Below are 15129 nucleotides of genomic sequence, written 5' to 3'. Positions count from 1 at the left end.
TTATTATTATTATACAAGAAAGTGAGGTATAAATAATTACTCATGTAAATAAGGAACAGAAACATTTGAAAAGTTAATTGATTCTTGTGCTTCCAATGCATCTACCTATTTTTACTTTTATTTTTTAAATATTATTAACACCAACAATAGTAATGATAATGATTTTAGTTTTGATAATGTATTGGGTGTAGAAAGCAGGTTTTATTGGCTTTATTTTCTGACTTTTGAAAAAAAAAATGTTTTTTTCCACATGATGTTTTATTGTCATCATACTTTGTTTTAGTTTTAGTTTTTTTTTAATAACTGGCTTCATTGTGTTGGTTCCTGTGTATTTATTCCGTCTTTGTGAGGACTCATTTGAGTTCCAGCTCTTGGGCGTGAGCGCATTTCTTGGAAAGTAAGATCTTCACACTCCGACGCACCTTCGACACGTTTGACATTTAATTTTCAGGTTCTGCTTAGAGTCACTTGGGGTAAATGTAATCGTTGTGTTTGGCCGGTGGCGGGTTAAAGGAATGAACTGAGTCCTCACAAAGATAGACATCCAGACGTTCGGGTGTGTGTTTTATCTCTCCGGAACGCGCCCGCCCTTCAGCATACGTCACCGGTGAGGCGCGTGTGCGTGCTTCCTTCTCCAGAGTTGTAGTTGAAGCAGCTCATCAGCGTTTAGCTTCGCTGCTAAATTAGCCGCTAACTGGCTTCCACCGCTGGATAGATCATCGCTGTCACCCCCCTGTGTTCGGAGAGGAGTCCATCTTCTGGCGAGGTAGCATTAAAACTCAGCTTCCACCACTTATTTCTCCCACGAAGCTAAAAATAAACAAACGAGCCAGCGCTAAGTGACAGTTAGCTGCTGTTAGCTAGGTCGGTAGCCAACTCTAACATCAGTTAATTAGCTTTTTTAAAACACTGAGTCCTCCCTGATATGCAGCGTAAAGTCAGTGTGGCTTCTGTACAGTTTGTTGTTGTAATGTTTTAGTAAAGTCGAGCTGTTTCTGCTCTGCTGGGATGGTTTTTGTGGATCACCATTCGAGGATGGAAACATTTACTGTGCTATTACTCAGAGCCTCAGTGTGACAAGCCCACAGTGTTTGACAGCTTGTGTAATCGGTTGTTATAACTACATAACAAAGCTGATCAGTTGTTTCTTTTTTCTATTTAGATCATGTCAGATTTCTCGGTGAGTTCAAATGATCGTTCAATTTCACATTAATTTATGGTACTAGTAGTGAAATAGGTCTTTTGTTTCAGATGGAGAGTCACTTTTTCTTTTCTCTTCTCCTGTAGCTGCTAGATGCCTTAGGAGATGATGCTCCAAGCCAGGCAAAGAAAATAGGCAACACTAACCCGACAGCCCCTGCCGGCAACCCTCCACCTGCTGCAAACCCAGGATGGCCTGGTTCAGCCCCAGGAGCTCCCACCCAGCCCACTGCTCCGGTCGACTTCGCTGGAGGATCATCTGGCCCAGGGGCACCAGGGCAGTTTCCCTTCCCCTCCGGTCCTGGAGCACCAGGGCAGTACCCAGGACCTCCTTCAGCCCCCGGTGGGTTCCCCCCGGGTCCTGGGATACCTGGACAGTATCCAGCACCAGGAGCTCCGGGGCAGTTCCCCTCCAGCCCCGGGGCCCCTGGGCAGTTCCCTGGGCAGTATCCGCCTGAAGGCGCTCCAGGACAGCTACCTGGAGGTCCCGTTCCCTACCCAACCGGACCATTTGCTTCAGGCCCTGGAGCTCCCCCTGGTCCTTATCCAAATGTGCCTTTCCCTGGTGGTCAGCCGGGAGGCGGCAATGGCATGTATGGACCAGGTGGTCCAGGCGCATTCCCCCCTCCAGCTGGCCCTGGCTCTTTCCCTGCATTCCCAGCTGGAGGTTTCCCCCCAATACCACCTGGGTCCTGGGGACCACCTGCAGGTGGAGGCTTCCCCCCTGCCCCTGGCAGCTTTGGTCCTGGTCCAGGGCCCATGGCTCCATATGGTGGCCCTGCTGCTCCAGGAGGCTCGCTGGTGAGTACTCGTACTTTGTACAAATATCATGTTGCTTGCTTGCTGCATTTCTTTGCTGCTGTGTTTTTGCTGTTTGTGTCCAGTGGAGCATCTGTGTTTGTGGGGTATGCTTGTAAATTTACTAAAGGTGGTAGAGAGACAAAGTGAGTTTCCTGCCTCTGCTGTTGGGATTTACTGCAAGAGGGTTAGTTTTCAGTGAGGGCTCTATCTGGATCATTGCTGTTTCTGTGTCTTGGGCTCCGCTGTGGTGCAAAGCAAATATAAAGCCGGATCACTAAATATTCAAAAGTAGTTATCAAAAATGTATTCTTGTCTTTCAGCCCAGATATAAACCACCATTTTATTGAAAGCAATGAACTCAACTTTTCAGTCGGACAAGGACATCACTTCCAGAATCAACATGTGGTTTGATTAGTGCCAAAGACTGAACTTATACAACACACAGTACACAGTTATAGATGTGTTCAATCTGCTGGATGTAACTTTTTAATTAAGTGCAATATGATGAAATCTACACTTGTATTACACACATGTTTACCGTATTAAGACATCTTTGAAATCATTGTGATTAAGCGATTTGGTTTAAGCCTGACTTGTTGCTTATGTACATGTTTAGCATTAAAGGTCTCTTTTTGTCACTTTGTGCAGCTGATAGCTTGACTTACTTTTCTGTCGTTAGCTTGGCTAATCGCTGTGACTTGCATAACAGTGCTGAAATAAAGAAGGAGAAAATGAGTCATGGAGGTGTTGCTGTGGGAATGTGGGCAGGGTCAAAGTTTTGTCTAATATTTAACTAAAATTCTCATTAAGCACTTTGTCGTTCATTAACAAGTTCAGACCATTAGTGATAAAATGCACATCTACTTCTGTCCCCGGAGATGTTATTATTAACAGGGTAAACACCATTTTTATTTGTGTATTTTTCTTGTAAAGGCACAATCAGAAATGACCAGAGCACAGCAAATGCATTGTCTTGGCTTAAAAATGTAAACCTTTCTTGCAGATGGTGCCATATGATCTCCCGCTTCATGCTGGAATGATGCCGCGACTTTTAATCACAATAATCGGGGAGCCTGTTCCTGGTGCAGACAGGTACAAACAACAACATTTATCCTCTATGTCGGCTGCAGGCGACGCTTTCTATTAGAAACAAGACAGATGAATTTATAATTAAAAATTGTCCAGCTATGCTCTCTTTTATTCAGATATATTGAGAATATCTATTTGTTGACAGTGACACAAGGCGTTTGGCCTGCAGAATGAGAATCCAAAGTTGTCATCATTATAGTTACTTATGTGTTCAAGCCATGTTTTGTTAATTGGATAGAGACTGATTGTGTCTCAGCAGCATCTAATTTTCTCAATCTTTGGTTGTTTTTTTTTAACTGCAGGTTCAATGTTGACTTCATCAAAGGTTCAGATGTTGTCTTTCACTTCAACCCTCGATTCGGCGAGCAAACGATTGTCAGAAACTCCAACCTCGGTGGATACTGGGGTCCAGAGGAGCGGGAAGGAGGCTTCCCGTTTGTTCAGGGGCAACGTTTTGAGGTAACACTACATGTAACAGTGCAGCTTGAAATTCAAGACGTTGCACATTTTTGTAACTTTTTGTTTTTAATTGATGGATGTGTGACAGTTTACACCTTTAGCATCCCTATAACAATCAGGGCTTTAGTGACCTTATGTAGTACCCACTGTGGAGTTCTAATGAGCCAGAATACGTGAACTTATCAGTGAGATTTTGCAAAAGCCTTTAAGATGAGACAAATTCATTTCAGGAAAATGTTAGAGCAGGTCAGTCAGCAGGGGAGGAAGGGTAGAGGTGGTGTTTGCAAGCCCTGTGTTTCACACAAAGTGTTAAACGTGACTTTAACTCACATTTTATGTTTATTGCTACACAGTTAGTCAAAGGTAAATACTGGAACCTGACTAATCACACAGTGTTTGGTGTATCAGTGTTTCAGTGCTTATACATATCAGTGCAGCATTGTAGAATACTAGGCTTTGTGCAATTGTTTGTCTGAGATGCTAGTGTTTATTGCCATTAAAACTTTAAATTTTGTAGCAGGACAACATTGTGTTCAGCATTTCTCTCTTTTCAAGTTTATCGTCCACATTCAGGTTGATATATGTGTGGTTCCTGTTGATAGGAGAAGAATTAGTCCATGTCCACACTGATACAGGCGTTTCTTTAGATGGATATTTTCCATATAAAAATATATAAAGCTGTCTATATGACCATCATTTTGCAAAATATTCCTGTACACAGCTAACGCTCTAACAAGCATGCCGGGCCAGTCTCCATCAACGATAAATCAAATACCAGAAAACACTGTCGTTTTATAGTTTCTGCAGACTTTAAACTAAAGATGCTCTCGATCAAGTAGTACAGGCCACAGCAAAGGCTTTAGGATGAGGGTGCAGCAAAGTAACTTTTAAACCTAAAGAAATCAGCCATTATCGTCGTCTCTGTTTCAGGCAAATGCTCATTACACAAAGCGACGGACGATCTAAAATTGCAAATTGAGGTGTAAACTCTTCATGTTACACGTCCACACAAATACAAATAATGTGGAGAAACACATTGTTGTTTGTTTCAGTGAGTCTGTGTGGTTGAGTTGGTTGATTTTTCTCTGGTTTCCCTGACATGTTCCAACAGAACCATTCCTCAGATACTTTATCAGAAATGGTTTAAAACAATTAAATAATTACAATATGTTCGACTGTACAGTTTCAAACAAATGTATGTTCATTTTTACAACTCACTCTAATATTCATGACACTACATTGACATGAAACCACAAACTTTCATGAATTTGTGACGCAACAATCTGCTAGAAAACATCAAATATCAGTTTGGTACCAGACAATGAGCTGCTCAACAAAACAGACGTAGTGCGCTTTGAAATTAAAGTTAATTATTTAAAAATGTCATGTTTCGACACAGTTTTTCCTCAAACTGGAAATCGTTTGAAACAATTGCAATTATTTTTACAACTTGCTGGATTATAAGGAAGGAAGGAAGGAAGTAGTGACGACAAAATTAGTTAGAAAACATATAAAAAGTCACAATGTTTTATATCCGTAAGTTTAAAGGTCAAGTCAGAAGATCAGAATCAGAAATACTTTATTGATCCCTGAGGGGGAAACTGCTTATGTTACAGTTGCTCCCATTCAAAGTCAGAAATGTAAACAGTACAAAATATATAAACATAAGTAGATAATATGACCTACAAATATAAACACGAGTTGAAAAAAACGTGTCCTAAAAGTAGAAACAGTATAAGCACAATGTGAAATGTGCTTTTCCGAAGAAATGAGACTCTAACATAGAGTGTGTCAAGTAGTGATGAAGGAGAAGATGAAGAAAACCAGCAAATCCTTCAATTTGAGAAACAGGAAGTGCTTTATTTGTTTACTTTAATGTCACTAGAAGTAAAAGTAGCTGTTTGGTTTCCTGTCAGTCGAGCAGCAGATGAATAATTTTCTGTCTGTGAATCTTTGTGTCCCTGCAGCTGAAGATCCTGGTGGAGGAGGACATGTTCAAGGTGGCCGTGGACGGCACCCACCTGCTGGAGTACGAGCACAGAGTGGGCGGCCTGGAGGAGGTGACTCTGGTGCGAGTGGTCGGAGACATCATCCTCCACAGCGCCGCCCCGAGCATGATCTGAGTCCGTCGCACCGGAGCCCGACGTCAAACTTTAACCGATGTGTTTGAAATCTTTTCAGATACTTTTGATGGAGTTTGAGAGGCACTATGAGTCAGCGAAGTGCAATCGTTGCCCACATGGCACATTTATCGCAGAACAGATGGCAGATTAACCCAGGTCTGCACTCTTTAATCCTTGTTTCTTTTACTTTTTTTTGTTTTTTTTTTACTGGATGACATCTCATTTCATAGCCACTCACAACCCAAATATATTTTCTGACATGATAGTATTCAAGTAGTGAATGGGCTGAAGTAAAACAGATATTTTCAGAATGAACTAATTTATACCTAATGAGAAGATTGTAGGTTACGTGGAAAAGTGTCCCAAACATTTCTTCTGTTTTCCACTAGAATGCTGTTCAGTTTACATGTACGTTTATGATTCTGTCCGTTATATCAGACCATGATAAGCCTTTCGTAATGCATGAGAGTGTGATGCTGAAAGTCAACTTCCTTTTCACCGTTTTTACTTCAGTGCTGGTCGACCCCCTTCCGAGACTCGCCGGCCTGTTAAAGCACAGTATGACGGGAGTTTCTGAAAATGTATTTATATGCCGACTCTCCTCCTGAGCTCTCGGACTGGAGGGCCGCGTGACGTTTTTGCGAATTATGATTTCATGTTGAAGTCGAACCCGATAGCTGTAAAAAAAGAAAAAGAAAAAGAGGCTTGAAAGAAAAATGTGGCAAAATGAAGCGGAGGGACGATGGTGGTGGTGGGGGGTCTCTGATTTGTTGCCAAAGATACCAGTGGTACAGTATTTAGAGATTATAAATAAAAGGGCAACAAACAAATAATGACTGATAAAAGCTGTTTGATCCAGAATGTTGTACTTTTCATGAGCTACCTGCCTGCACACAATAAATACTGGTTTCCCTGTTTGCTCTCTTTGTTATTGAACAGTGAGACAAATGTCATCTTTTGTTCGCAGTCACAATTTCAGAGTTTGGGAGATTATTTTCCGATTAGATTTAGATGCAAAGAGTCTTTTTTGCATTTACAATACAAGTAAAATATCGCTCAATTATTTTATGATTTTATACTCCGACATTCTGTTTTTCTCAATACATATATACGTTTTTTGCTTAAAGCTGTCATTAAAATCTGTTATACTACACAGCTTCAAACAAATATATATACATAGTTAAAATATATTTATTTATTATGCAAAATTACCACAAAATCCTGACTTTTTTTTTTTTTTTTTAGCAGACATCACGATGATTTTGTGACTTGAATAATCTGGACAATGAGCTGGGCCACATAATACACACACTGTACCTTGAAATTAAAGTAAAATATTTACATTTTTCATGTTCTGACACAGTTTTCCTCAAAAACTACCTGATTACGTTCTCTCAAACTTCTTTGTTTAAATCGCTTGATTACTTACCATGCTCAATTGACAAGAAACCCTTCACCAGAGACACTCCGAAAGTAATAAAGTTAGCATTAATTGTTTTAAGTTAGAATGTTCTGACACAATATTTTTCTTTAGGACACCTTTTAGAACAATTGTATATCTGATTCCAGTCTTGCTTGATTATTTGTTGGGACAAATTGACATGAAACTATGAACATTTTCACCAAAAACATCACAGCAATGAATTTGTGACTCAAAAAAACAAATCTGTTAGAAAACAACACAATGACCTGCGCCGCATAAAACACATACAGTCGTCCTCCAATGTATTCATACCCTCATATTAAAGACGGAAAAAAACAGGTGTCACTGAAATAAGCTGAAACTGACAAAAGTAATAATAAATAATGTAATGAAAATCATGACATTGCTTTTGAATTGTGGTTCAACAGAAATATTTAATTAAAAAAAAACAAAAACAATCATGATGGGACACGTAAACTAATATTTAGTTGAACAACTCTTTGAGCCAATCACTGCCATCAAGTGTTCTCTGTAACTGTTCACAGGTATTTGGATTTTTTTTTTTTTTATATATTTTTTTTTTTTTTTTTTGGTTTTTTTTTTTGTTTTTTAATTATTCTTTTCAGCCACAATTCAAAAGCAATGACTTATTTCACTAAATTATAATTTGGCACATTTTTATTCATTATTTCTTTTTCTAGTTATTTGAGTGACTATTGTGAATTTTGCCTTTTCTTTGATGGAAGGTTATGAATCAATCTGAGGACGACTGTACTTCACCCTGAAACTAAAGTCAAACATTTCAAATCTTCCTGGCTTTGTGTCTTAAACCCTCCACCCAGCAGCTCCATCAGCTCCTTCCTGCTGTGTCACAGGTCGACCTGCCGCACTTCCTGTTTCCGCCGTCAGGGGGCAGCACGGCTTCAGACGCCGCTGAGCGCCGGAGGAAGCAAAATCGAAACTCCTCAATGAGTTCACCTTCACAGAAATAGTTTGTCCCTCTTCTCCGCGCGCCTTCTTTTTCTTCTTCTTCTTTTTATTCTCCGTCGTTTGGTGTCTCGGCACAATGAACGGCTCCCTGCACTCCGACGTGGTGGACATTAAGCTGAAGCGAGGACCGGCCGGTAAGCGGACGCTGCTAGCTAACTTAGCCAGCTAGCTAGCTACGTAGCAGCGAAAAGTCAACGCTGTCAAGCCGCTCAGTCTCCTCAAGCTAAAGGCTAATTTGCGTGTATTACTCACTGAGCCTCGTTTTATGTCGTGTTAACGTGTGTACAAGTGGAGACATTAGGTTGTGGACGTCGCTACAGCTGCAATAAGTGAGTTTAGTGTAAAAAAAAGCAGTGATTTATTCGCTTTGACGCTGAGTTAAAAGCTGTAAAAGTGACATTTCCAGTCTGGCCTTTCACAGTTTCTCCATTCAAACCTTTATTTAGCTTCAATGTGTGGCTCGTTATGTAACATTCAGGAGAGCTGCAGTTTCTTCCAGCGTTGGAAGGATTCCTCCTGCACTTTGGTCCACTGAGATAAATGTGATGTTTGGATCAGCAGCTCTTGTCCTTGTGTGTCATGGATTTTACTCAAAAGTCTGTTTGTCTGTTTGTTTGTTTTTTCCAGGTTTGGGGTTCAACATCGTTGGAGGTGTGGACCAGCAGTATGTGGTGAATGACAGTGGTATATATGTGTCCAAAATTAAAGAAGATGGAGCAGCAGCGTTGGATGGAAGACTCCAAGAGGGCGACAAGATACTGGCGGTAATAAATGCTGATGGTTATCAAGGATGTGACATGTAGTTAAAACAAAGGTGACGAGAGGGTTATGATATCAGACAGGCAGCGACAGAACGATGAGCGAAACATCAAGACAAGATAAAACTAGTAGAATCAAATCCTGAAATAAAATAGAAACGGGCAAAACAGGGCAGCAACTTGTGCAAGCCATTTAGAAAAATGTAAATATGAATTATGAAACCCATTAGGAGCAGCGAAAGCCACTGAAAACATGTGCGTCTTGAGTTTTTCTTGCAAATATCAATTGAAGAGGAAACACTAAAACAGGCAAAACAAGATCTGAACTTTTATGATCCATTTTTACCAAAATAAATATGAAATATTTAGACTATTAATTGCAGCCAAAGTCAGTAAAAACATGTGCATCTGAGTTTTTCTTGAAAATAACAAACACTAAAACAGGCAAAACATCAAAACAGCTTGTAAGGTCCATTTAAAAACATTTAAATGTGAAACATTAGAACCATTAGGAGCAGCCAACAGCAATTGAAAACATGCGACTTGAGGTTATTCTTGAAAATATCAAAGGGAGAGTGAACACTAAAACAGGCAAAACAGGAAAACAACTTCAAGATCCATTTCTAAAACAATAAATATAGACCATTAAGAGCAGCCAAAAGCCAATAAAAACATGTCCGTGTTGTGGTTTTACCTGGAAAAACAATAATTGAGGAGGAGCATTTGACTGAAAGAGGAACTTCTATTGAAAAGGCTCAATCTCCCTTCTGTACCTTGAATTAATCACGATAAGATGTTTCATTTCAGTAGATGTATTATCATTATTAATACATTTAAAGCTCAGATTAAAATGAGAGGTCTGTACTACGGAGCAGGATTTGATCTTATTGAAGTGGTCGAACTGGTTTTTCAGGGCCATGATGGTGGTTTACTTCTTAACAGGCGGCATCATCATAATAACGTCCGCTGAACATTTAACCTGCTGCAGAGAAAGTTATGTTGAAGATAGCAGATCAGCTCCTACTGACCCATCCATAGTGCTGTGACAGTGTTTCAAAGCCATGTTTTAGGTCTTTATATGTCGATGTAATCCTAAAACAGAGACTCATAAAGCACTAAAGCCTTGTGCCTCTTGACTTTATAGGATTTGCACTAAATCTGCTGATTATGTTTTTATATCTGTCCTTTTCTTTCCCCCCCAAAACTGTTTAACAACAAGAAGCAGCTGACACAATGAGGCTGAAACTGTCTTAGACTTATAGGATTATCCCAGTGAATGTGTGATTATGAATTCATCCTCCACATCGACATGGAAATTATCTTTAATACTTGATTATTTGTTCTTTTTCCGTGCGTAGCATAGTGATACTACATCTGTCATTTCGTCATATACTCGTGTTGAATCATGATCATTTGGCTCGAGGTTGAGTTAGAAGCTTCCATGTGAGCAATTTATACATTCTTTTGTCCATTCATGCCTTACATGAGACAGTGATAATGAGTCTGTTAACTTGTCTTCACACAGTTGGCAGGTTTTTTTTTTGCAGCTTTCCTTCCTGGTGTCGGCTGCAGCAGCTGTATTGCTTTCATCCTGTGCTGTATTTTAGAACTCCTCCTGTTGATTTAGGAGTATAGTTTGTTCCTCCAGACCTGTCCATGTTTGGGATCTTGCCAACGTTCATGCAAACACGATCAGAGCTTCAGTCAGAAGCGTGTTGAGCTTCATGGTACAGGCCTCTGCAGTAGAAACTTTAGCCTACTTGTCAAGGTAGAAATAATACACAACAATGAAAAGAAAAGAAGGAGCTACGGAGAGCAAAGAGGCTCCATTACACCCGGAGCTTGTTTATGGAACCAAACGTGGTGTTTTTGTTTCGTACTTCCGTTCCAGCTTCTACGTGCTGCATTTAGGTGAAACTGTCAAACTGTCTTCGTCTTGCTATCGATGTAGCGTCTGTCCTTGGTACATGTAGCTCACTTTTTATCACCCAGGGCATGTAGAGAAGGGATTTAGATAATTTGTTTGCCATCTATAGCAGAACCACACTCATAAATAATAAATGTTTGGTTCATGCTCTCTTTAAACCTAAATCTGCTCTTTTTTTTTTAATAATCCAACAACTTTGCGAGGGATTTTTCAAGCAGAAAAGCCGCCTGTTCCCCTGTTGCAGCCTCTCAGTTGCAATTATTTGCTGCTTCTCTTTGCGTTAAAGATAAAAACTGAAAATCAAAAACGGCAATTAGACAAATTCACTTGGGGATTTTACTGTTAGTCTGCAGCAGAGGATCTCAAACTTATTACTCAAAGATCAACATATAAAGCAATTTTTAAAAAATCTATCTCCAAAAGACTGCTTGAAAAGTCTCATAATGTGGAGCAGTAAAGGTGTTCTTTGGGTTTCTGAAGAAGTGTATAAGCATGAGGTTTGAGTACGAGATGTACAGACATGTAGAACGTATGAGTTAATAGGTTAAATTATTTTTAAGTTTGTGGATTTCTTTTTAGATTTTGTGGTATTGTAGCATGTCTGACATAAATCAAATTAAAAAGATCTGCATCAGAATTCTATTCAAGGCCAGAGGTCCAGGTTGACTTTAGTTTGGCTGCATACCAAGGTCTGGACTTTGAAATGCCCTCGTGGGCTGATTAATCGAAAGTGAAACTAATGATTAACTGCAGTCCAGCAAACTATTGATTAAAGGTGATTTTTTTTTCTTAATTTCATGTGGGTGCTGTAGATAAACGGAGTCGTACTGGAGGATCAAACACACAAAGCTACGGTGGACCTGTTCAGGACTTCAGGGGAGGACGTGGAGCTCCGGGTTCTGAAAAAGGTATTTCTTTATTTAAATAAATTCTCCACCAGAACTTAAAACTGTACGCAGCCTCACCAAAAACATTAAAGCAGCACCAGAATGTGCAACAGACAGAACAGTGTGGTTTACTACACACTATCACGGTATAAATCAAAGTACATTCGCAAAGATGAACACATAAACTAGTGTCAGGTATAAACTCTGAGAAGCTGATTGTCCTGGAGCACCTCCCAGTGTGTCTCCAACTGAGAGCATGAAGGTGAAAGTGGTGACACAAAACAGAAGTGAAACCAGGAGATGATTTCACTGAGGTGTTAAACCACTCAACCCCTGAAACACTTTGCCTCAGATCAGTGTAGTTAGTGCATGTTTACCTAAGCAGTAGGCACTCTATCTGAAGTGGCATTTGCTTTATGGAATGGCACCTCTGGTCTTTTTCTCAGAGGGATGATGTTTTATTTTTATGATATTGACGGAGGTGCTTTTTGTGTAACGTCAAGGATTAGAGGTGAAGTCAGGCTGACATCGCTGCAAAATTCTACTGAACTAACTTCTTTACTGCAGTTACTTTTAATTTTTTTTAAATGAAAAACACATCTTTAAAAGTCAGACTTCTGTTGATTCAGGGACATTCGTGTAAATTGTGCCACCAGCAGTGAGTGGAGTGTGTCTTCTCTTCTTCTGTTGGTGCGATAAATTAAACATTTCTGACTGCAGCTTTAGCAAATCCAGTCTCACTCACAGTTTTTTTTTTTTTTTAAACTGTGTATGGTTTTCATTGTTATTTGTTCCTTGAAGGATGATCACAAAACAAACATGGCAGTCGCTTCATTTTAACACCCCATCCGTTTTGTTGTTTGCCTTTCCTCAACATGCATTCTGCAACACTTGCTAATTAAATGATCCTGAAGAAACGCTCTCTCATCTTGCCTGTACTACTGTGTATGTACAGCAAGATGCTAATAAACCTGATTTGATTTGATTTGATAATCTCTATTTTGACTGTGGCGGGTGCAGAATTTGAAATATTAGTGTTTATGTCAGAGAAGAAAAGTCGAATACTTTTTGTGTTTGTATAGGAAAGCAGAGAAAATTTCATCAGATGACTTGAATGATCTTGTTTGTAAATAATTATTCGTTCGAGAAAGTTTTGGTTGATTTTGTAGGGAAATGAATGAAAGGAAATAACTGTCTTTAAGTGTCTCCAGTTATCTGTAGTACCAGATTGTGCCACTAGGTGGAGCTTACTACTGTTTCATATGATAGAGACCTGAAGAAGCAGGTAGTTAGCATCAGCAGAGACCATAGTGGGGGTTCAGCCAGTAAAGTGGCACCATGAAGCTGTCTTCTGTGACACTTAATGACCTCTAGCCAGCACATGTGTACAAATCAAGCTGGAATTAACTAGATTATCTCTTCTATATGTCAGCGACATATGTAGTGGGCCCTTTTTCCAGACTAAAATGCAGCCACTGTGTTTTCAAACTAGAACAGTCACCGGTATTTCCAGAAGTCTCCCTTTTGGTGCTGTACCAGAGGAGGCAGGCAGAGAGTATTGTGGGTGTTTAGCCAGACGTGCACCACCATGAATAAGTCTTCTCTGGCGCTTAATGAGCTCCAGCCAGCGTACACGTGTTACAACAAGCTGGAATTAACTATGCTGGCATTTCTGTATCCTAGTGGCGACGCTAACAGATGGTTTTTCTGCACTGAACAGTTTTAATGTTTGTTTCTGTTTTCTGTCTTGCAGTCGCCGCGGCACATGAACGGACCCACCGGCTCGCAGCCGGATCATCAGTCTTCTTTGCCTTATCTGGGAATACTGGCAGCGCTAGTGGGGGCTGCCGCCACTGTTGCATTCATTTACATGCGGCGCAAGTAGGAAGCACTTTTAACGGTAGCCGACGACGTCTGTATTTTATTTTTAAGATCAAAAAAGAAAAACGCCAAAGAATTGAAAGAGGGAACAAAGTCTAAAGCCTATGTTTTTTGATTAGCCGTGTCGGTGTCGCTGGTGAGTTTCTCCATGTACATGTGTGTTATGTAATTAATGGTAGCTTCTTGACACCCCTCCTATGCAAAAGGATGCTCTCCTACCACAGCGTGTGGCTCAGGAGAAGAAGGAAGTGCACATTACTGCTGCTGGGCAGAAACACACAGCTGCCCGTACACAGAAGTCGCATGTACAAGTCGGACTGACACAAGCTGAAAGACTGTGTTGTGTTCGGTCACCCGTAGGCCTCGCTGCACCTCCGACGACGTCTGAATGGCAGATCTGTCTGAGGGGCAACGTGAGAGGAGCCCACTGTACTTTCGAAATTCATGCGACTGGAGTTGATTTTCATTTTGCGCTGGTGCACAGAGTCGTGGGGAGGAGCCGCGTCCAGATGTGCTGCTCACACTGAGCTGTGGGAGCCAAAAAAAAAAAATGCCTGCGATGGAATATTCGAGTGCCTTTTTCTGTCTATTCGAAGCAGTGGAGGGGGTCTCTTAGCTCCTTACTCTGACCAAAATGAAAATCAACCCACTGCGTCCACAAATCTTTTTTTTTTTTATTACTGTAACCTGTAAAAACACCAAAAACGACTAGAAATTAGCCAATCACAGTATTTCAAGAGGGAAATCTGTAAAAATGAATTTGGTTTAGTGTTCAGAAGTGGCTCCATGATTTCTTAAAACACCTGGTCACCGTAGTTCTGAAGCAAAAGTTATTCAAACAGGGGGAATTTGTTAGGGACTATTTTCAGCTGCGGATTAATACGGTGAGTGTTTCCAGCAGCGGCACGGTGTGTGGGTGGATTTTAATAGTTTTTGGAGCTCCGTGGTGTAAATACTTCTCAGCGCACTTTCATTGTTTTTGGTTTCTTTACAGGATTTATCCAGAGTAAAAAAAAAAACTAAAACTAACACATAGATTATCACTAGACGTGCAAAACATTCAAAGTACCAACAAGTAGTTTGACTGGAGAGTTTATTGTAAAATGTCGTCTGGTGACTCAGGGTGAACCGTCGATCATTTCAAACGAATCATCCCACCGCTAGAAGACTTAAAACGTTGCGATCATGCGTCGAGGCCAGTGCTTGTCATCACACCGCAGCTCCTGCTCAGTGATTCGTTGTGAATATATGAAAAGAGTTGTTGATTTGCGTGAAGGACCAAAAGCAGCTAAGAAATGAAATGTTTATTTTTTTTGTTTTTTTTTTAATGGCCAAAGAGCAGGTGAAAGAGGTGAATTGTGTATGCTGGGTGTTTTTTGTCCACATCTGTCAGTGTGCAACTATCACGCAAAATGTCTCTGACTGCATGTGGTTCGTTGTCTGTAAATACGTTTCATGTCGCTCTGCTGAGTGGGATTGTGAATATGTGCGGTATGCCAGAAAAGTAGATCAGAGGCACTAATAAATTATGCAAATACTGTGTGTTTGACATCCAGGCACCTATTAAAATTCATGTTGAATTCACCTGCTT

The 15129-nt window shown here is 40.4% G+C and overlaps 2 protein-coding genes across 2 annotated transcripts; both read left to right on the top strand.

Moving 5' to 3' along the window:
• The first annotated feature begins 605 nt into the window (after window positions 1–605).
• Window positions 606–6589, top strand: lgals3a (lectin, galactoside binding soluble 3a). The gene is made up of 6 exons (XM_008285540.1): window positions 606–766; window positions 1163–1180; window positions 1288–2001; window positions 3005–3093; window positions 3393–3549; window positions 5517–6589. Exons 2-6 carry the CDS (start codon window positions 1166–1168, stop codon window positions 5670–5672), a joined length of 1131 nt encoding a protein of 376 aa, XP_008283762.1. The 5' UTR covers window positions 606–766; window positions 1163–1165; the 3' UTR covers window positions 5673–6589.
• Window positions 6590–8029: 1440 nt separating this feature from the next.
• Window positions 8030–15122, top strand: synj2bp (synaptojanin 2 binding protein). Its single transcript, XM_008285539.1, has 4 exons — window positions 8030–8219; window positions 8713–8849; window positions 11583–11678; window positions 13411–15122. The coding sequence occupies exons 1-4, from the start codon at window positions 8162–8164 to the stop codon at window positions 13540–13542; spliced, it is 423 nt and encodes a 140-aa protein (XP_008283761.1). The 5' UTR covers window positions 8030–8161; the 3' UTR covers window positions 13543–15122.
• The last annotated feature ends 7 nt before the right edge of the window (window positions 15123–15129 follow it).

Source organism: Stegastes partitus, unplaced genomic scaffold, assembly GCF_000690725.1.
Source record: "Stegastes partitus isolate 25-593 unplaced genomic scaffold, Stegastes_partitus-1.0.2 Scaffold407, whole genome shotgun sequence".
Lineage (NCBI taxonomy): Eukaryota > Metazoa > Chordata > Actinopteri > Pomacentridae > Stegastes > Stegastes partitus.
Note: the sequence above shows the minus strand (reverse complement) of the source record. Positions and strands in the feature narration are given on the sequence as shown.